At 41.7% G+C, this 23,524-nt stretch overlaps 1 protein-coding gene across 1 annotated transcript in view; it reads left to right on the top strand.

The window, feature by feature from the left end:
• LOC112260264 (selenoprotein F-like) overlaps positions 1-23,524 on the top strand; it is a 31,724-nt gene that overhangs the window by 1,837 nt on the left and 6,363 nt on the right. The window contains exon 2 of the mRNA XM_024435232.1: positions 2,246-2,413. Within this exon, the coding sequence (XP_024291000.1) occupies positions 2,246-2,413 (168 nt within the window). The remainder of the gene's footprint in view (positions 1-2,245; positions 2,414-23,524) is intronic.

The raw sequence follows: 23,524 nt of genomic DNA, 5'->3' as shown, positions 1-23,524 counted from the left end.
AGTGGAAGCCATAGGAACTGCAATTTGGGTCCAATCCAAATACATACTGAATTTAATAGTAAAGTACCCACATCAAAAATATCCCACTTCCTGGATGGATTTTCCTCAGGTTTCCGCCTGCCATATCAGTTCTGTTATACTCACAGACATTATTTTAACAGTTTTGGAAACCTTAGAGTGTTTTCTATCCAATACTACTATGCATATCCTAGCTTCTGGGCCTGAGTAACAGGCAGTTTACATTGTGCACCTCATTCATCCAAAATTCAAAATACTGCCACCTACCCAAGAGAGGTTAATGTTGCTGTCTCTATCATCGCCAAGCCTATCTCAGACCTTTTTAACTTGTCTCTCCTCTCTGGGGAGGTTCTCATTGCTTGGAAGGCAGCCACAGTTTGTCATTTATTTAAAGGGGGGAGATCAAGCTGATCCTAACTGTTATCAGCCTATTTCTATTTTGCCCTGTTTATCAAAAGCGAAAACTTAAAAATAGTAAACTGACTGGCTTTCTTGATGTCTATAGTATTCTCTCTGTTATGCAATCTGGTTTCCGCTCAGGTTATGGATGTGTTAGTGCAACCTTCTAGGTCCTCAATGATGTCACCATTGTCCTTTGATTCTAAGAAATGTTGTGCTGCTATTTTATTGACTTGGCCAAAGCTTTTGATACAGTAGACCATTCCATTCTTGTGGGTCGGCTAAGGAGTATTGGTGTCTCTCTGAGGGGTCTTTGGCCTGGTTTGCTAACTACCTCTTTCAAAGAGTGCAGTGTATAAAGTCAGAACATCTGCTGTCTCAGCCACTGCCTGTCACCAAGGGAGTACCCCAAGGCTCAATCCTAGGCCCCATACTCTTCTCAATTTACATCAACAACATAGCTCAGGCAGTAGGATGCTCTCTCATCCATTTATATGCAGATGATGCAGTCTTATACTCAGCTGGCCCCTCCCCAGATTTTGGGATAAACTCTCAACAACAAAGCTTTCTTAGTGTCCAAAATGCTTTTTCTGCCCTTAACCTTGTTCTGAACACCTCCTAAACAAAGGTCATGTGGTCTGGTAAGAAGAATACCTCTCTCCCTGCAGGTGTGATTATTACCTCTGAGGGTTCTGAGCTCGAGGTAATCAACTCCTACAAGTACTTGGGAGTATGGCTAGACGGTACACTGTCCTTCGCTCAGCACATATCAAAGCTGGAGGCTTAAGTTAAATCTAGACTTGGTTTCCTCTGTCGTAATTGCTCCTCTTTCAACTCAGCTGACAAACTAACCCTGATTCAGATGACCATGCTAGATTACGGAGACGTAATTTATAGATCGGCAGGTAAGGGTGCTCTCGAGTAGATGCTGTGAAATTGTTTGATTACTTGTTAGATATTACTGCACGGTCGGAACTAGAAGCACAAGCATTTCGCTACTCTCGCATTAACATCTGCTAACCATGTGTATGTGACCAATACAATTTGATTTGATTTACCATTCGGCCATCAGATTTGCCACCAATACCCCTTATAAGGCACATCACTGCACTCTATACTCCTCTGTAAACTGGTCATCTCTGTATACCTGTTGCAAGACCCACTAGTTGTTGCTTATTTCTAAACACTCTTAGGCCTCACTCCCCCCTATCTGAGATATCTACTGCAGCCCTCATCTTCCACTTATAACACCTAGTCTGCCAGTCACATGACTGGAACGAGCTGCAACAAACACTCAAACTGGACCGTTTTATCTCAATCTCTTCATTCAAAGACTCAATCATGGACACTCTTACTGACAGCTGTGGCTGCTTTGCGTGATGTATTGTTGTCTCTACCTTCTTGCCCTTTGTGCTGTTGTCTGTGTCCAACGATGTTTGTACCCTGTTTTGTGCTGCTACCATGTTGTGTTGCTGCCATGTTGTTGTTGTGTTGCTGCCAGGCTATGTTGTTTTAGGTCTCTCTTTATGTTGTTGTCTCGCTTGTCGTGATGTGTGTTTTGTCCATTATTTATTAGTTGTTGTTTTTTATCCCAGCCCCCATCGCCACAGGAGGCCTTTTGGTAGGCCTATCCATTGTAAATAAGAATGTGTTCTTAACTGACTTACCTAGTTAAATAAATTAAAAATACATGTGAGATTCCTCCACATTACTGATTGGTATGCCAACCCATACTTTATCTTGTGACACTGTTGTGGCTAACTGGAAATGTACTTAAGAATAAGTGATGTAACAACCAATCCAATGTTTCCCATTGTCTCCTGCTCAGCTGTCGGCATATGGAGCCAACTTGTCCTCAGAGTCATGCAGGGAGCTGGGCTTTTCCAGCAACCTCCTGTGCAGCTCCTGTGACCTGCTGGGGGAGTTCAGCCTGAGCTCGATCCAGCCTGTCTGCAAACAGTGCTGCCAGCAGGAGGTCCATATGGAGTCCAGGAAGGTAAGACATTAGGCTGCATTTAGACTATCTATGGGTATATCAATTGTTGTTGTTTCTGTCCATTCATCTGCACTTATTGGAAAATCATTTTCAGGTGAAAATAATGTGCTGGAAGCTCATCAATAGCCTGAGTTTCACCCGGTTAGTCCTTGATTTTATTTTTTTTTGCATTTAGGGTTTACAAAGTGGGATTAAGATGGACTTAGTTGTTTTTTTTGTCAATGATCTACACAAAATACTCTGTCAAAGTTGAAGAACAATTCGAGCATTTGAAGAAGAAAAAAAAGATAAATAACTATCTTGTATTCAACCCCCTGAGTCAATACATGTTAGAATCATCTTTGGCAGCTGTGACTAAGTCTGGTTAAGGCTCTAAGAGCTTTCCACACCTGGATTGTGCAGCATTTGCCCCTTTTATTCGTTTAAAAAAAAAATCAAGCTCTGTCGAATTGGTTGTTGATCATTGCTAGACAACCATTTTCAAGTCTTGCTATAGATTTTCAAGCAGATTTAAGTCAAAACGTTAACTCGGACACTCAGGAACATTCACTGTCTCTTGGTAAGCAACTCCAGTGTAGATTTGCCCTTGTGTTTTAGGTTATTGACCTGCTGAAAGGTCCAAATCAAATTGTGTTAGTCACATGCACCGAATACAACAGATGTATTACAGATGACCTTACAGTGAAATGCTTACTTACAAGCCCCTAATCAACAATGCAGTTTACAAAATACGAATAAGAATAACAAATAAAAGTTACAAGTAGTTAAAGAGCAGCAGTAAAATAACAATAGCGAGACTACACAGGGGGTACCAGTACAGAGTCAATGTGTGGGGGCACCTGTTAGACTAGTTAATTGAGGTAATATGTACATGAAGGAAGAGTTATTAAAGTGAGTGTGCATAGATAACAGAGTAGCAGTGGTGGAAAATAATGGGGGGGCAATGCATTTGATTAGATGTTCAGGAGTCTTAAGGCTTGGGGGTAGAAGCTGTTAAGAAACCTTTTGGACCTAAACTTAGTGCTCCGGTACCTCTTGCCGTGCGGTAGCAGAGAGAACAGTCTATGACTAGGGTGGCTGGAGTCTTTGAGAATTTTTAGGGCCTTCCTCTGACACCACCTGTTATTGAGGTCTTGGATGGCAGGAAGCTTGGCCCCAGTAATGTACTGGGCCGTACGCACTACCCTCTGTTGTGCCTTTTGGTCGGAGGCCACGCAGTTGCTATACCAGGCCGTGACGCAACCAGTGCTCTCTTTGGTGCAGCTGTATAACTTTTGGGGATCTGTGGACCCATGCCAAATCTTTTCAGTCTCCTGAGGGGGAATAGGTTTTGTCCTGCCCGCTTCACGACTGTCATGGTGTGCTTGGACCATTCTAGTTTGTTGTTGATGTGGACACCAAGGAACTTGAACGTCTCAACATGCTCCACTGTAGCCCCATCGATGAGAATGGGGGTGTGCTCGGTTCTCTTTTTCCTGTAGTCTACAATCATCTCCTTTGTCCGGGTCACGTTGAGGGAGAGGTTATTGTCCTGGCACCACACGGCCAGGTCTCTGACTTCCTCCCTATAGACTGTCTTGTTGTTGTCAGTGATCAGGCCTACCACTGTTGTTATCGGCAAATGTAATGATGGTTTTGGAGTTGTGCCTGGCCGTGCAGTCATGAGTGAACAGGGAGTACAGGAGTGGGCTGAGCACGCACCCCTGAGGGGCCCCTGTGTTGAGGATCAGCGTGGCGGATGTGTTGTTACCTACCCTTACCACCTGGGGGCGGCCCGTCAGGAAGTCTAGGATCCAGTTGCAGAGGGAGGTGTTTAGTCCCAGGGTCCTTATCTTATTGATGAGCTTTGAGGGCACTGTGGTGTTGAACGCTGAGCTGTAGTCAATGAATAGCATTGAAATCATCTCCCAGTGTCTGGTGGAAAGCTGACTGAACCAGGGTTTTGCCTGTGCTTAGCTTCATTCCATTTTATTTATTTCTATCCTGAAAAACTCCCCAGTCCTTAACGATTGCATACCCATAACATGATGCAGCCACCACTATGCTTGAAAATATATAGTGGTACTCAGTAATGTATTAGATTTGCCCCAAACATAACACTTTGTATTCTGGATTTAAAAAAAAAAATGTTTGCAGTGTTACTTTAGCTTTTTGTTGTAATCAGGATGCATGTTTTGGAATATTTGTCTTCTGTACAGGCTTCCTTTTCACTCTGTCAATTAGGTTAGTATTGTGCAGTAACTACAATGTTGCTCCATTCTCAGTTTTCTCTTATCACAACCATTAAACTCTAACTGTTTTGAAGTCAAATCAAATCAAATCAAATTTTATTTGTCACATACACATGGTTAGCAGATGTTAATGCGAGTGTAGCGAAATGCTTGTGCTTCTAGTTCCGACAATGCAGTAATAACGAACAAGTAATCTAACTAACAATTCCCCAAAAAAACTACTGTCTTATACACAGTGTAAGGGGATAAAGAATATGTACATAAGGATATATGAATGAGTGATGGTACAGAGCAGCATAGGCAAGATACAGTAGATGATATCGAGTACAGTATATACATATGAGATGAGTATGTAAACCAAGTGGCATAGTTAAAGTGGCTAGTGATACATGTATTACATAAGGATGCAGTCGATGATATAGAGTACAGTATCTACGTATGCATATGAGATGAATAATGTAGGGTAAGTAACATTATATAAGGTAGCATTGTTTAAAGTGGCTAGTGATATATTTACATCATTTCCCATCAATTCCCATTATTAAAGTGGCTGGAGTAGAGTCAGTGTCATTGACAGTGTGTTGGCAGTAGCCACTCAATGTTAGTGGTGGCTGTTTAACAGTCTGATGGCCTTGAGATAGAAGCTGTTTTTCAGTCTCTCGGTCCCAGCTTTGATGCACCTGTACTGACCTCGCCTTCTGGATGACAGCGGGGTGAACAGGCAGTGGCTCGGGTGGTTGATGTCCTTGATGATCTTTATGGCCTTCCTGTAGCATCGGGTGGTGTAGGTGTCCTGGAGGGCAGGTAGTTTGCCCCGGTGATGCTTTGTGCAGACCTCACTACCCTCTGGAGAGCCTTACGGTTGAGGGCGGTGCAGTTGCCATACCAGGCGGTGATACAGCCCGCCAGGATGCTCTTGATTGTGAATCTGTAGAAGTTTGTGAGTGCTTTTGGTGACAAGCCGAATTTCTTCAGCCTCCTGAGGTTGAAGAGGCGCTGCTGCGCCTTCCTCACGATGCTGTCTGTGTGAGTGGACCAATTCAGTTTGTCTGTGATGTGTATGCCGAGGAACTTAAAACTTGCTACCCTCTCCACTACTGTTCCATCAATGTGGATAGGGGGGTGTTCCCTCTGCTGTTTCCTGAAGTCCACAATCATATCCTTAGTTTTGTTGACGTTGAGTGTGAGGTTATTTTCCTGACACCACACTCCGAGGGCCCTCACCTCCTCCCTGTAGGCCGTCTCGTCGTTGTTGGTAATCAAGCCTACCACTGTTGTGTCGTCCGCAAACTTGATGATTGAGTTGGAGGTGTGCGTGGCCACGCAGTCGTGGGTGAACAGGGAGTACAGGAGAGGGCTCAGAACGCACCCTTGTGGGGCCCCAGTGTTGAGGATCAGCGGGGAGGAGATGTTGTTGCCTACCCTCACCACCTGGGGCGGCCCGTCAGGAAGTCCAGAACCCAGTTGCACAGGGCGGGGTCGAGACCCAGGGTCTCGAGCTTGATGACGAGCTTGGAGGGTACTATGGTGTTGAATGCCGAGCTGTAGTCGATGAACAGCATTCTCACATAGGTATTCCTCTTGTCCAGATGGGTTAGGGCAGTGTGCAGTGTGGTTGAGATTGCATCGTCTGTGGACCTATTTGGGCGGTAAGCAAATTGGAGTGGGTCTAGGGTGTCAGGTAGGGTGGAGGTGATATGGTCCTTGACTAGTCTCTCAAAGCACTTCATGATGACGGATGTGAGTGCTACGGGGCGGTAGTCGTTTAGCTCAGTTACCTTAGCTTTCTTGGGAACAGGAACAATGGTGGCCCTCTTGAAGCATGTGGGAACAGCAGACTGGTATAGGGATTGATTGAATATGTCCGTAAACACACCGGCCAGCTGGTCTGCGCATGCTCTGAGGTCGCGGCTGGGGATGCCGTCTGGGCCTGCAGCCTTGCGAGGGTTAACACGTTTAAATGTCTTACTCACTTCGGCTGCAGTGAAGGAGAGACCGCATGTTTCCGTTGCAGGCCGTGTCAGTGGCACTGTATTGTCCTCAAAGCGGGCAAAAAAGTTATTTAGTCTGCCTGGGAGCAAGACATCCTGGTCCGTGACTGGGCTGGGTTTCTTCCTGTAGTCCGTGATTGACTGTAGACCCTGCCACATGCCTCTTGTGTCTGAGCCGTTGAATTGAGATTCTACTTTGTCTCTGTACTGGCGCTTAGCTTGTTTGATACCTTGCGGAGGGAATAGCTGCACTGTTTGTATTCAGTCATGTTACCAGACACCTTGCCCTGATTAAAAGCAGTGGTTCGTGCCTTCAGTTTCACACGAATGCTGCCATCAATCCACGGTTTCTGGTTAGGGAATGTTTTAATCGTTGCTATGGGAATGACATCTTCAACGCACGTTCTAATGAACTCGCACACCGAATCAGCGTATTCGTCAATGTTGTTGTCTGACGCAATACGAAACATCTCCCAGTCCACGTGATGGAAGCAGTCTTGGAGTGTGGAGTCCGTTTGGTCAGACCAGCGTTGGACAGACCTCAGCGTGGGAGCTTCTTGTTTTAGTTTCTGTCTGTAGGCAGGGATCAACAAAATGGAGTCGTGGTGAAATCCCTGAGCGGTTTCCTTTCTCTCCAGCAATTGGGTTAGGAAGGACCCCTATATCTTTGTAGTGACTGGGTGTATAGGTACACCATATAAAGTGTAAGAACTTCACCATGCTCAAAGGGATATTAAATGTCTGCTTTTCTTTGCAAGACATTGGAAACCTCCCTGATGTTTGTGGTTGAATCTGTCTGATATGTACTGCTCAACTGAGGGACCGGACCTTACAATTATCTGTATGTGTGGGGTACAGAGATGAGGTAGTCATTCAATCATTATAAACACTATTGAACATAGTGAGTCCATGCAACTTATTATGTGACTTGTTAAGCAAATATTTACTCCTGAACTTATTTAGGCTTTCCATAACAAAAGGGGTTAAATACTTAATGACTCAAGACATTTCAGATTTTCTTTATTAATTGTAAAAATGTTGAAAAACGTAATTCTACTTTGACATTATGGGGTATTGTGTATATGTGTAGACCAGTGACCAAAAAAAAAAAAAGTTTAATTAATTTTAAATTCAGGCAGTAACACAACATTTTTTGAAATAGTCAAGGTGTGAATACTTTCTGAATTCACTGTATATCAGCACATACCTGGCTCCACGATGGGGCAAAAGGGGGCGTAGCTCCCTCAGTTGAAACTTGTGCCCCCTCAGTTTTATGTCTTTGTATAAAAATATTTAAAAAGTTAAAATGATTGACTGACAGGTTAGTGAAGAGAATACAGATTTTGCGCCGTCAGCACAATGGACAGAGCGCCCCACAATGTGTGTAGGGGTGCTATGGAAAGCCACTGGGGCATAGAGTTTCCGTTAGCAGGTAATTGTTGGCTTTTGGCCAATAAAATAAATTGTCTGGGGCTGCTCTGCTGCTGAGGAGAGAGCGAAAGCGAGAGAGGAGCCTTTGCCTAGGCTAGTGTTGATTGCAAAGATGGAGCCCGTTTTCATTGAAGTGAAACAAAAGTTAGTGTATGCATATAGTGAAAAGCCTACAAGGCAGGGTTCCAGACTACAACCCTTTAGTCCTGTTTTGTGACCTTTTGACAACCAATTAATTGGTCGCATTTGTGTGGGCTGTACATTCACCTCACTAAAAACGGCCTATTTTTTTTCCCGGAGGCTAAAACCATGATTTAGTCCAACAGTAAACTACTTTATCATCGTGATTCCTGTAATGAAAGTGTCTGCCTGCCCATGTACCTGTTTCGCCGGAGCCTGCTGCTGTGTCGAGAGAGTCACACTCTCTCATTTCCCAGAGAGACAAATGCTCCTTAAGTGTTATGATTGAGTAACATTTTAAAATCCAATTGCTGGGGAAACGCAGCTATCCTCTTGTCACAGCTGGAAAGAGGATGCTCTCAGCTTTCTGTAGGTTTACTTTTAATTACTCAGCTCTTAGTTGGATAGCAAATGTACTGTTAGATTCATACATTGCTACTGTGTGTGGGTTTTATCTTTTAATTTGTGACCTACAGTGCATTCGGAAAGTATAGTACCACCAAGAGATTCAGTTATATGGATTTTTGTCTATATTGCTCAGCCCTTTTTATTATTAGTTCGCTGTAGTCTATGATTGCTGGGAAGATCATCTTTGGGTCTTTTCACCATTATCAGCTGACCAGTGGAGGCTTCTCAGAGGAATTTCCTAACAATTGTGAAAACATTTAAAGTCATCCTTTTTAGATAAAACTATACCAAATATATTCAATACACCAAATAATTGATTAAAACACACTGTTTTTGCAATGGTCTACTAGAGGTCGACCGATTAATCGGAATGGCTGATTAATTAGGGCCGATTTCAAGTTTCCATAATAATCGGAAATCGGTATTTTTGGACACAGGTTTAGCCGATTTTAAATATATATATATTTAATATTTTACACTGTTTATTTAACTGGGCAAGTCAAGATCTCATTCTTATTTTCAATGATGGCCTAGGAACGGTGGGTTAACTGCCTTATTCAGGGGCAGAACGACAGATTTTCACCTTGTCAGCTCGGGGATTCAATCTTGCAACCTTACTGTTAACCTCTCTAGGGTACGTGGGGCGCTAGCATCCCATCTGTCCAACATCCAGTGAGATTGCAGAGCCAAATTCAATTACAGAAATGCTCATTATAAAAATTCAGAAAACAAAACATATTTTACATAGGTTTAACTTCTTCGATATAGGGGGCGCTCTTTTCATTTTTGGATAAAAAAACATTCCCGTTTTAAACAAGATATTTTGTCACGAAAAGATGCTTGACTATGCATATAATTGACAGCTTTGGAAAGAAAACACTTTGACGTTTCCAAAACTGCAAAGATATTATCTGTGAGTGCCACAGAACTGATGCTACAGGTGAAACCAAGATGAAATTTCAAACAGGAAATGCCCCAGATTTTGAAGGCGCTGTGTTCCAATGTCTCCTTATATGGCTGTGAATGCGCCAGGAATGAGCTTACACTTTCTGTCGTTTCCCTAAGGTGTCTGCAGCATTGTGACTTATTTGTAGGCATATCATTGGAAGATTGACCATTTTACACTACATCTACCAGGTGCTCGCTTGGTGTCCTCCGTCGCAATTATTGCGAAATCTCCAGCTGCGTGTATTTTTCCATTTGCTTCCGAGGAGAAACCCAACTGCCACGAATGATTTATCAGCGAATAGATATGTGAAAAACACCTTGAGGATTGATTCTAAACAACGTTTGCCATGTTTCTGTCGATATTATGGAGTTCATTTGGAAAAAAGTTTGGCGTTGTAATGACTGAATTTTCATTTTTTTTTCTTAGCCAAACGTGATGAACAAAACGGAGCAATTTCTCCTACACAAATAATCTTTTTGGAAAAACTGAACATTTGCTATCTAACTGAGAGTCTCCTCATTTAAAACATCCGAGGTTCTTCAAAGGTAAATTATTTTATTTGAATGCTTTTCTTGTTTTTTGAAAATGTTGCCTGCTGAATGCTAGGCTTAATGCTATGCTAGCTATCAATACTCTTACACAAATGCTTGTGTAGCTATGGTTGAAAAGCATATTTTGAAAATCTGAGATGACAGTGTTGTTAACAAAAGGCTAAGCTTGTGAGTGAATATATTTCTTTCATTTCATCTGCGATTTTCATGAATAGTTAACGTTGCATTATGGTAATGAGCTTGAGGCTATGATTACGCTCCCGGATATGGGATTGCTCGACGCAAGAAGTTAAAGATTAACTTCTTGTTAAACCAACCACAGTGTCATATTTATCAAATGCTTTTCGGCGAAAGCATACCTAGCCCAGAACATACATAGCCCAGTTGACAAATTATTACAAACAGTAACCGGCCAAGCAGAAGCGTTACAAAACTCAGAAAGAGAAAATTAATCCCTTACCTTTGATCTTAATATGGTGGCAATCAGAAGACATTAATTTACTCAATAAATGTTCCTTTTGTTCGATGAAAGTCTCTTTATATCCAAAAACCTCCGTTTTGTTAGCTCATTTTCTTCAGTAATCCACAGGCTCAAACGCAGTCAAAACAATCAGACAAAAAATCCAAATTGTATCCGTAAAGTTCATAGAAACATGTCAAACAATGTTTATATTCAATCCTCAGGTTGTTTTTTAGCCTAAATGATCTATAATATTTAAACCGGACAATAACGTCGTCAACATAAAAGGTAAACGAGAAATGCACATGCGCATGAAAAAGCTCTGCGACACGGTAGGGTCCACTCGTTCAGACTGGTCTTACTCCCTCATTTATAAGAATACAAGCCTGAAACGATTTCTAAAGACTGTTGATATCTAGTTGAAGGCATAGGAACTGCAAATGGAGTCCTAAGTCAATGGATACTGTAATGGCATTGAATAGAAAAATAAAAAATAAAATAAACTTCCCGAATTGATTTTTCTTGGGTATTGCCTGCTAAATCAGTTCTGTTATACTCATAGATACTATTTTAACCGTTTTGGAAACTTTAGTGTTTTCTATCCAAATCTACCAGTTATATGCATATCATATATTCTGGGCCTGAGTAGCAGGCCGTTTAATTTGGGCATGCTTTTCATACAAAATTCCAAATGCTGCCCCCTACCCTAGAGAGGTTAACTAGTCCAGCGCTCTAACCACCTGCCTCTCTTTGCACTCCACGAGGAGCCTGCCTATTACGCGAATGCAGTAAGAAGCCAAGGTAAGTTGCTAGCTAGCATTAAACTTATCTTATAAAAAAACAATCAATCATAATCACTAGTTAACTACACATGGTTGATGATATTACTAGTTTATTTAGCGTGTCCTGCGTTGCATATAATCGATGCGGTGCGCATTCGTGAAAAAGGTACCTAACCATAAACATCAATGCCTTTCTTAAAATCAATACACAAGTATAATTTTTTAAACCTGCATATTTAGTTAATATTGCCTGCTAACATGAATTTCTTTCTGTCACTTCTCTTGCAACAGAGTCGGGTATATGCAACCGTTTGGGCCGCCTGGCTCGTTGCGAACTAATTTGCCAGAATTTTACATAATTATGACATATTATTGAAGGTTGTGCAATGTAACAGGATTATTTAGATTTATGAGATGATAGTTTCCGGATTCGACCATATTAATGACCTAAGGCTCGTATTTCTGTGTGTTATTATGTTATAATTAAGTCTATGATTTGATAGAGCAGTCCGACTGAGCGACGGTAGACACCAGCAGGCTCGTAAGCATTCATTCAAACAGCACTTTTGTGTGTGTTGCCAGCAGCTCTGCTGTTTATGACTTCAAGTTTATCAACTCCCGAGATTAGTTAGCGGGGTGTGTGCTAATAGCGTTTCAAATGTCACTCGCTCTGAGACTTGGAGTAGTTGTTCCCCTTGCTCTGCATGGGTAACGCTGCTTCTTGGGTGGCTGTTGTCGATGTGTTCCTCGTTCGAGCCCAGGTAGGAGCGAGAAGAGGGGCGGAAGCTATACTGTTACACTGGCAATACTAAAGTGCCTATAAGAACATACAATAGTCAAAGGTATATGAAATACAAATGGTATAGAGGGAAATAGTCCTATAATCCCTATAATAACTACAACCTAAAACTTCTTACCTGGGAATATTGAAGACTCATGTTAAAAGGAACCACCAGCTTTCATATGTTCTGAGCAAGGAACTGAAACGTTAGCTTTCTTACATAGAACATATAGCACTTTTACTTTCTTCTCCAACACTTTTTTTTGCATTACTTAAACCAAATTGAACATGTTTCATTATTTACTTGAGGCTAAATTGATTTTATTGATTTATTATATTAAGTTAAAATGAGTGTTCATTCAGTATTGTTGTAATTGTCATTGTTACAAAAAAAAAAAAGAAATTGGCCGATTAATCGATATCGGCTTTTTTCTGGTCCTCCAATAATCGGTATCGTTGTTGAAAAACCATTATCGGTTGACCTCTAGTCTGTAGACCTCTAGTCAGTAGTCTCCGCGGCACTCTGTAGGGTATCACCGTGGTGTAGCCGGAGGACAGCTAGCTTCTGTTCTCCTTCGGGTATATTGACTCTAATACAAAACCTAGGAGGATCATGGTTCTCACCCCCTTCCATAGACTTGCACAGTAATTATGACAACTTCCGGAGGACATTCTCCAACCTCAGAGATCTTGCAGCATAAACTGACATGTTGTCCACCCAATCAAAGGATCAGAGAATTAATCTAGTGTTGAAAGCATAAGCTACAGCTAGTTAGCACTGCATAGAATGTAGTGAGTAGTTGACTCAGAAAGCAAGAGAGACTATAGTTGGAAAGTTTTGAACAAATTCATTTAGAGATTTAAAAATATACACTGCTCAAAAAAATAAAGGGAACACTTAAACAACACAATGTAACTCCAAGTCAATCACACTTCTGTGAAATCAAACTGTCCACTTAGGAAGCAACATGGAATAGAAAACAGGTGGAAATTATAGGCAATTAGCAAGACACCCCCAATAAAGGAGTGGTTCTGCAGGTGGGGACCACAGACCACTTCTCAGTTACTATGCTTCCTGGCTGATGTTTTGGTCACTTTTGAATGCTGGCGGTGCTTTCACTCTAGTGGTAGCATGAGACGGAGTCTACAACCCACACAAGTGGCTCAGGTAGTGCAGCTCATCCAGGATGGGACATCACTGCAAGCTGTGGCAAGAAGATTTGCTGTGTCTGTCAGTGTAGTGTCCAGAGCATGGAGGCGCTACCAGGAGACAGGCCAGTACATCAGGAGACGTGGAGGAGGCCGTAGGAGGGCAACAACCCAGCAGCAGGACCGCTACCTCTACCTTTGTGCAAGGAGGAGCACTGCCAGAGCCCTGCAAAATGACCTCCAGCAGGCCACAAATGTGCATGCGTCTGCTCAAACGGTCAGAAACAGACTCCATGATGGTGGTATGAGGACCCGACGTCCACAGGTGGGAGTTGTGCTTACAGCACGTGACAGACGTGACCGAGTCTGGAGACGCCGTGGAGAACGTTCTGCTGCCTGCAACATCCTCCAGCATGACCGGTTTGGCGGTGGGTCAGTCATGGTGTGGGGTGGCATTTCTTTGGGGGGCCGCACAGCCCTCCATGTGCTCGCCAGAGGTAGCCTGACTGCCATTAGGTACCGAGATGAGATCCTCAGACCCCTTGTGAGACCACATGCTGGTGCGGTTGGCCCTGGGTTCCTCCTAATGCAAGACAATGCTAGACCTCATGTGGCTGGAGTGTGTCAGCAGTTCCTGCAAGAGGAAGGCATTGATGCTATGGACTGGCCCGCCCGTTCCCCAGACCTGAATCCAATTGAGCACATCTGGGACATCATGTCTCGCTCCATCCACCAACGCCACGTTGCACCACAGACTGTCCAGGAGTTGGCGGATGCTTTAGTCCAGGTCTGGGAGGACCTGCCGCCTCATCAGGAGCATGCCCAGGCGTTGTAGGGAGGTCATACAGGCACGTGGAGGCCACACACACTACTGAGCCTCGTTTTGACTTGTTTTAAGGACATTACATCAAAGTTGGATCAGCCTGTAGTGTGGTTTTCTTTAATTTGGAGTGTGACTCCAAATCCAGACCTCCATGGGTTGATACATTTGATTTCCATTGATAATTTTTGTGTGATTTGTTGTCAGCACATTCAACTATGTAAAGAAAAAAGTATTTAATAAGAATATTTCATTCATTCAGATCTAGGATGTGTTACTTTAGTGTTCCCTTTATTTTTTTGAGCAGTGTATATATATATATATATATATATATATATATATACTTTTTGCTAGTGAATGCAGCTAGCTAGTTTTGCCTACTCAAACACCAGAATCAGAGGGATGCTTTTGGTTTTATAAATATATTGCCATCGTTTCCCGCGGGTTTAACATGCTGTAACGGGTTTACTAATGTCTTCTAGTATGTTGACTATGACATGACAACAATGTAGGCTGTGTGTAGCAGTTAGCGGTTATGATATAAAGGTTTGGCTTGGAAAGTTGTTTTTGTCTGGTCACAGAAAGCTGATGTGCTGTGCACTGAAGTCCACAAGTGACAGCAGAAGGTGAGAGGAGGAGGATGCGTAGATAGTTGTGAGAAGGCATTATATACAATGAGCAAAGTGATCTTGGTGTTTTTATGTGGCTGCTATGAAAGTGAACTGTGTTTTGCGTGTGATCGGGTGAATTCATTCTGCCGATTTTGTTCACAAACTTTGCATGAACGGAAGCAAACGAAACGGGGATAAACATTTTTCGAATAGAAACTCTCATTTGCAACTGTTGGACTGATTACACCCTAGATCAACTAGATGTGGGCAAGAGTGCAAGGCGTATTAAATGTGTCACTGTCACTTTGATTACTCAAAATTCTCTCGACCTATGTTGTGTCATGACTGTCCTGTGAGGATCACAATGGGTCAGATCAGCTTGGCAATGGTTGACAATAACCGGACCTTCTCACCCACAGAAGATGGGAGGAGGGAGCTGTTGGGAAACCTCACGCCCTTTTGTAAATTTAAGTAGAAGAAGACTCTCTTTCCCGCTTCAGTATTTAACCAAGGAATGTTCTTTGTTAAGACTTTTCCCGCCAAAACTCTAACATGGTAAACCGTGAATAATGGAACAATCATTGGAAAACTATGGGGAAAAAAGCTATGGAAAACAAATTTTAATATTGGTTTTCATTTTGTGATGTCATTAACTGTATGAACAAAATACTTTATCTTGGAAAGTATATCCCCTTTATCTGTCAAGTTTCCATCAATACGTTGTGCATATGATATGAAAATGATGAAAGTGTTTTTGTTAAGATAGGAATGTGATTTTAGGAGGTATAATTGAATCTATCTCCTATAAACTGTACATAAGTAAGTAGCAACGCCCGACAAAGTCAGAGAGCTTGTCATGCTGAGGAACCGTCCCCTACGCTTCAAACTATACCATCATACTACGAGTCTCAAATCACCATATTCGCTGACTATCATCATCAATGGGAACCGTCAACACGGTTGTGTTGTGACAAGGTAGGGGTGGTATACAGAAGAGAGCCCTATTTGGTAAAAGACAAAGTCCATATTATGGAAAGATCAGCTCAAATAAGCAAAGAGAAACGACAGTCCATTACTTTAAGACATGAAGATTTGAAAGACAAGAAGATTGAAAGTTTCTTCAAGTGCAGTGGCAAAAACCATCAGGCGCTATGATGAAACTGGCTCTCATGAGGACCGCCACAGGAAAGGAAGACTCAGAGTTAACTCTGCTGCAGAGGGTAAGTTCATTAGAGTTACCAGCCTCCAGAAATTGCAGACCAATTAAATGTTCAAGTAACAGACACATCTCAACATCAAGTGTTTAGTGGAGACTGCTGAATCAGGCCTTCATGGTCGAATTGCTTCAAAAAACCCCTACTAAAAGACACCAATAAGAAGAAGCATTCCAGGTGAAGCGGGTTGAAAGAATGTGAAGAGTGTACAAAGCTGTCATCAAGGCAAAGGGTGAAGAATCTCAAATATAAAATAGATTTAGATTTGTTTAACACTTTTTTTTTTTTTGGTTACTACATGGTTTTATGTATTTCTTAGTTTTGATGTATTCACTGTTTTTCTTTTGAATGAGTAGGTGAAAACTTTTGACTGACTGGTAGTGGTTCATTTTCAGCAAAACTCATGTTGTAAAGATAAGCAATGTGAATATTAACAGTTGAGAAATAAATATAGTAGGCATAGCTTATAGAAAGATGATGGGATCCTCTTTCTAATAGAGGCCATTTAACTTGGTTTTCTCACGCAATCATAGCCTATAATTGTTGTGCAAATGACCTCGTGGGCTCTCTTTTACATGACATTTGCTTTGATGTCAAATTAGATAGACAATAGTGAAAGCAGGTTTGGTAGGCAAATCAACATTTTGCATTTGTGACTAAACAGACACGTTGAATTTCACTGCCATCATGACTCATGACCGCCGGTGGGCAGTCACTTTTGAACAGCCCTACTCCCTCATCTTAAACGGCAACGACCACCACTGCAGCTTACGTGCCCCAGTGTTTGAAACTTGGTAAAATGTTGCAGTTAAAGCAGTAGCACCACACTACCAACAGTGCCACTCTATTCTTAACAAGCCTTCGACTACTCAAATAGACTAAAAGCTGATTCAGGTGGTGGAGTACAAAACAACTGTCATTTCTGCTTGATTAAACTAAGCCCACGTGCTGTGGTATCCTAGCAACACTACTTAGGAGAGCAAGCCTACAGAGAGCAGTGTGAGGCAGCAGCACACCTCATGTCACTTCTTGATTATTACCTCAGTCCTGTGATGTATAATTATATGCCACTTGGCAAACACTTTTCCTAAAGTGACTTACAGTAAGTGCATACGTTTATACCCTGTATGGGAACCTTCAAGAGCGCCACCCTCTTGTCAACTGTGCCACAAAGGACAACATGTACTGTAAGGCTGTGGTTGCCATTTTCCATGTTGAGCTAAAAACATCACATTTCTGCCCCTCTTCTTGATCCGTAGGAGACCCGGGAGATGGCACTACTACATTCTGCTGCATTATTAATATTTGCGAACGGACTTTGTATTGTTTTAATGAGCCTCAACGAGCATAGAGGACATTTTGTCAATTAAATCTCTCTGTTTGCTCAGAAAATATCCTTCAGTTGCACCTACGGCCCTGCTGCCTCTCTGCCGGCTAATATTACTGTCGCTCCAGTTCCATTAGAGGAGCAAGCCAGCAATGGCCTTTTGGGTTTTGGCCCATTCTAATGAGTTTTTACTCAAAGCATTATAGAAAATGCCCCAAAAAATGGGCATGACATTAGGGATGGGTATGGTTATTTCAATATGGTACTACTACTACTATGGTACTTCCACTTATACCATGGTATAGTCTGACTCATGAAAATGTACCATGGTTTTAGCCTTGAAGTATGGTGGTAGTGCCATGCACAATAATAATGTTATTGCTTAATTTATACCATGGTAGTTGTGGATCATGGAAATTCCATGGTTTTAACCTGCATTATACATTCTGCCATGGTAATGCACAATTATGGAAAATGGTACCAATAATTATCATATGGTACCATCTTTTATTAATTGTGCGTTACCAAAGCACAATGGCAGTATAATGCATTAAATAAATAACCCCCCTCCCACAGGTCAAAATGGTTGGTATTGTATTGATTCATTTATATAATAGTATGGGCACATTTCAGATGAAGTCAGAGGCAGGCTACTATTGTTGGTCCTAGTTTGTCTGTAACATCAAAGAAAAAGGTCAATAGTTGCTGTGAAAAGGGGGTAGTAACTTCTGTATTAATAGTATTAATTATTGTATTAACTGTTTTTGCTCATGTTTGGGTTTCCTGTGGAGGGAGGGAGAGACCAAATATTTGAGCAGTTTGTAATTTACAGTATCTATAGTAAAGGGGCGTTGTGCCTGTTTTGGCCCGCAGAGGGAGCCGCTCCCTCTAGGCGTTGCATCACGCACTCTCATGCTAACCTGCCTAGTAAGTGAGTCAGTTGAATGAGAGCCAACTGAGAATTGTGTTGAAGAGGGAAGCACCAGATAAACTATTTCCTCACGGACCCTTGTAAGCGCAGAACGGAACACAGCTATATTCAAGCCTCGCGCCTTTACATCGCTCAAGACCGTGTACCTCTAGATAAAATTATTTGAAGGTTATGCCCAATATTACAGAACTCTTTTTTTTTTCTGCCGTGGATTTGTGCGCATGTCGTGGACCATTTTTGTAACTTTTTAATTTTTTTTATTAAACTAGACAAGTCACTTAACCTCCTCTAGGGTACGTGGGACGGTAGCATCCCACCTCGTCAACAGCCAGTGAAACTGCAGAGCGCCAAATTCAAAACAGAAATCCCATAATTAAAATTCCTCAAACATACATGTATTTTACACCATTTTAAAGATACACTTGTTGTAAATCCAGCCACAGTGTCCGATTTCAAAAAGGCTTTACGACGAAAGCAAACCAAACGATTGTTAGGTGAGTGCCTATTCACAGAATAACAGCCATTTTTTCCAGCCAAAGAGAGGATTCACAAAAAGCAGAAATGGAGATAAAATGAATCACTAACCTTTTGATGATCTTCATCAGATGACACTCATAGGACATCATGTTACACAATACATGTATGTTTTCTTCGGTAAAGTTCATATTTATATCCATAAATCTGAGTTTACATTGGTGCGTTGTGGTCAGAAATGCATCGTCTCAAACAAACATCCTGTGAAAGTGCAGAGAGCCACATAAAATGACAGAAATACTCATCATAAACATTGATAAACTATACAAGTGTTTTCATGGAAATATAGATAAACTTCTCCTTAACCTGTTGCGACGAGCAATCCCGTATCCGGGAGCGTAATTATAGCCTCAAGCTCATTACCATAACGCAACTATTACTATTCATGAAAATCGCAAATGAAATGAAATAAATATATTGGCTCACAAGCTTAGCCTTTTGTTAACAACACTGTCATCTCAGATTTTCAAAAAATGTTTTTCAACCATAGCTACACAAGCATTTGTGTAAGAGTATTGATAGCTAGCATAGCATTAAGCCTAGCATTCAGCAGGCAACATTTTCACAAAAACAAGAAAAGCATTCAAATAAAATCATTTACCTTTGAAGAACTTTGGATGTTTTCAATGAGGAGACTCTCAGTTAGATAGCAAATGTTCAGTTTTTTCAAAAAGATTATTTGTGTAGGAGAAATCGCTCTGTTTTGTTCATCACGTTTGGCTAAGAAAAAACCCAGAAAATTCAGTCATTACAACGCAAACCTTTTTCCAAATTAACTCCATAATATCGACAGAAACATGGCAAACGTTGTTTAGAATCAATCCTCAAGGTGTTTTTCACATATCTATTCGATGATAAATCACTCCTGGCAGTTTGGTTTCTCCTCTGTTCAAAATGGAAAAATGCACGCACCTGGAGATTACGCAATAGTTTCGACGAAGGACACCGAGCGGACACCTGGTAAATGTAGTCTCTTTTGGTCAATTTTCCAATGATATGCCTACAAATACGTCACAATGCTGCAAACACCTTGGGGAAACGACAGAAAGTGTAGGCTCATTCCTTGCGCATTCACAGCCATATAAGGAGACATTGGAACACAGCGCATTCAAAATCTGGCTCACTTCCTGTATGAAATTTCATCTTGGTTTCGCCTGTAGCATTAGTTCTGTGGCACTCACAGACAATATCTTTGCAGTTTTGGAAACTTGAGTGTTTTCTTTCCAAAGCTGTCAATTATATGCATAGTCGAGCATCTTTTCGTGACAAAATATCTTGTTTAAAACGGGAACGTTTTTCATCCAAAAATGAAATACTGCCCCCAGAGGTTCAAGAGGTTAATGCAACCGCTGTGTCAGATTTCAAAAACGCTTTACGGCGAAAGCACACTTTGCGATTATGTTAGCTAGCCACAGAAACGCATACAGCCATTTTCCAGCCAAGGAGTGTCACAAAAGTCAGAAATGGCATTAAAATTAATCACATACCTTTGATGAACTTCATCCGGTGGCACTCCCAGTTCTCCATGTTAGACAATAAATGTTTGTTTTGTTCGATAATGTCCCTCTTTATGAGCAAAAACCTCCTTTTTGTGCGCACGTTTCGTCCGTAATCCGAATGCAGAAGGCGCGTGCACTAATTCCAGGACAAAGTTTTTTTTAAAGTACAATAAAAGTTAGTAGAAACATGCCAAACGATGTTTAAAATCAATCCTCCGGTTGTTTTTGTCATAAATAATCAATAATATTTCAACCGGACAAAAGCTTCGTCAATAGGAAAGGAGAAACAGGAAAGGCGAGTTCACGATCAGGGCGCATGGCTGATGAATGGAAATTTCCATTGGTCACTGATTGAAAGTGCTGTATCGCCCTTATTTTTCAGAGTAAAAGCCTGAAACAATGCCTAGAGACTGGCCGCATGTAGAGGAAGGCACAGAGCTCGTGAACTGGGTCCTATATATATTTTTTCTATTGAATGCCTATATTGTATACGCATCCAATAGAAAAGTACCCACATCAAAAATAGCCCACTTCCTGGATGGATTTTCCTCAGGTTTTCGCCTGCCATATCAATTATGTTATATTCACAGACATTATTTTAACAGTTTTGGAAACTTTAGTGTTTTCTATCCAAATCTACTAATTATATGCATATCCTATATTCTGGGACTGAGTAGCAGACAGTTTAATTTGGGCATGCTTTTCATCCAAAATTCCCGAATGTTGCCCCCTACCCTAGTGACGTTAAGAACAAATTCTTATTTACAATTATGGCCTACCAAAAGGCCACCTGCGGGGACGGGGGCTGGGATAAAAAATAAAATAAAAATATAGGACAAAACGCACATCACGATAAGAAAGCCAACACAACACTACATAGAAACCTAAGATGACAAAGCATAGCATGGCAGGAACACATGACAACACAGTATGGTAGCAACACAACATGGTAGCAGAACAAAACATGGTACAAACATTATTGGGCACAGACAACAGCACAAAGGGCAAGAAGATAGACAAAAACACATCACGCAAAGCAGCGACAATTGTCAGTATGAGTGTCCATGATTGAGTCTTTGAATGGAGATTGAGATAAAACGGTCCAGTTTGAGTGTTTGTTGCAGCTCGTTCCAGTCGCTAGCTGCCGCGAACTGAAAAGACGAGCCACCCAGGGATGTGTGTGCTTTGGGGACCTTTAACAGAATGTGACTGGCAGAGCGTGTGGAGGATGAGAGCTGCAGTACGTATCTCAGATAAGGGGCAGTGAGGTCTAAGAGGGTTTTATATATAAGCTTCAACCAGTGGGTCTTGCGACAGTTATACAGAGATGACGAGTTTACAGAGGAGTATAAAGTGCAGTGATGTGTCTTTATAAGAAGCATTGGTGGCTAATTTGATGGCTGAATGGTAAAGAACATCTAGCCGCTCGAGAGCACCCTTACCTGCCGATCTATCAATTACGTCTCCGTAATTTAGCATGGGTAGGACGGTCATGTGAATCAGGGTTAGTTTGGCAGCTGGGGTGAAAAAGGACGATTACGATAGAGGAAACCAATTCTAGATTTAACTTTAGCCTGCAGCTTTGATATGTGCTGAGTACACTGTCCTTCGCTATCTAGCCATACTGCCAAGTACTTGTAGGAGGTGACTACCTCAAGCTCTAAGCCCTCAGAGGTAGTAATCACACATGTGGGGAGAGGACCATTCTTCTTACAGTGCCTTGCGAAAGTATTCGGCCCCCTTGAACTTTGCGACCTTTTGCCACATTTCAGGCTTCAAACATAAAGATATAAAACTGTATTTTTTTGTGAAGAATCAACAACAAGTGGGACACAATCATGAAGTGGAACGACATTTATTGGATATTTCAAACTTTTTAACAAATCAAAAACTGAAAAATTGGGCGTGCAAAATTATTCAGCCCCTTTACTTTCAGTGCAGCAAACTCTCTCCAGAAGTTCAGTGAGGATCTCTGAATGATCCAATGTTGACCTAAATGACTAATGATGATAAATACAATCCACCTGTGTGTAATCAAGTCTCCGTATAAATGCACCTGCACTGTGATAGTCTCAGAGGTCCGTTAAAAGCGCAGAGAGCATCATGAAGAACAAGGAACACACCAGGCAGGTCCGAGATACTGTTGTGAAGAAGTTTAAAGCTGGATTTGGATACAAAAAGATTTACCAAGCTTTAAACATCCCAAGGAGCACTGTGCAAGCGATAATATTGAAATGGAAGGAGTATCAGACCACTGCAAATCTACCAAGACCGGGCCGTCCCTCTAAACTTTCAGCTCATACAAGGAGAAGACTGATCAGAGATGCAGCCAAGAGGCCCATGATCACTCTGGATGAACTGCAGAGATCTACAGCTGAGGTGGGAGACTCTGTCCATAGGACAACAATCAGTCGTATATTGCACAAATCTGGCCTTTATGGAAGAGTGGCAAGAAGAAAGCCATTTCTTAAAGATATCCATAAAAAGTGTTGTTTAAAGTTTGCCACAAGCCACCTGGGAGACACACCAAACATGTGGAAGAAGGTGCAGTGGTCAGATGAAACCAAAATTGAACTTTTTGGCAACAATGCAAAACGTTATGTTTGGCGTAAAAGCAACACAGCTCATCACCCTGAACACACCATCCCCACTGTCAAACATGGTGGTGGCAGCATCATGGTTTGGGCCTGCTTTTCTTCAGCAGGGACAGGGAAGATGGTTAAAATTGATGGGAAGATGGATGGAGCCAAATACAGGACCATTCTGGAAAAAAACCTGATGGAGTCTGCAAAAGACCTGAGACTGGGACGGAGATTTGTCTTCCAACAAGACAATGATCCAAAACATAAAGCAAAATCTACAATGGAATGGTTCAAAAATAAACATATCCAGGTGTTAGAATGGCCAAGTCAAAGTCCAGACCTGAATCCAATCGAGAATCTGTGGAAAGAACTGAAAACTGCTGTTCACAAATGCTCTCCATCCAACCTCACTGAGCTCGAGCTTTTTGCAAGGAGGAATGGGAAAAAAATTCAGTCTCTCGATGTGCAAAACTGATAGAGACATACCCCAAGCGACTTACAGCTGTAATCGCAGCAAAAGGTGGCGCTACAAAGTATTAACTTAAGGGGGCTGAATAATTTTGCACGCCCAATTTTTCAGTTTTTGATTTGTTAAAAAAGTTTGAAATATCCAATAAATGTCGTTCCACTTCATGATTGTGTCCCACTTGTTGTTGATTCTTCACAAAAAAATACAGTTT

This window comes from Oncorhynchus tshawytscha, linkage group LG10 (genome assembly GCF_018296145.1).
Source record: "Oncorhynchus tshawytscha isolate Ot180627B linkage group LG10, Otsh_v2.0, whole genome shotgun sequence".
NCBI lineage: Eukaryota > Metazoa > Chordata > Actinopteri > Salmoniformes > Salmonidae > Oncorhynchus > Oncorhynchus tshawytscha.
This window is presented reverse-complemented; position numbering and strand designations above follow the sequence as displayed.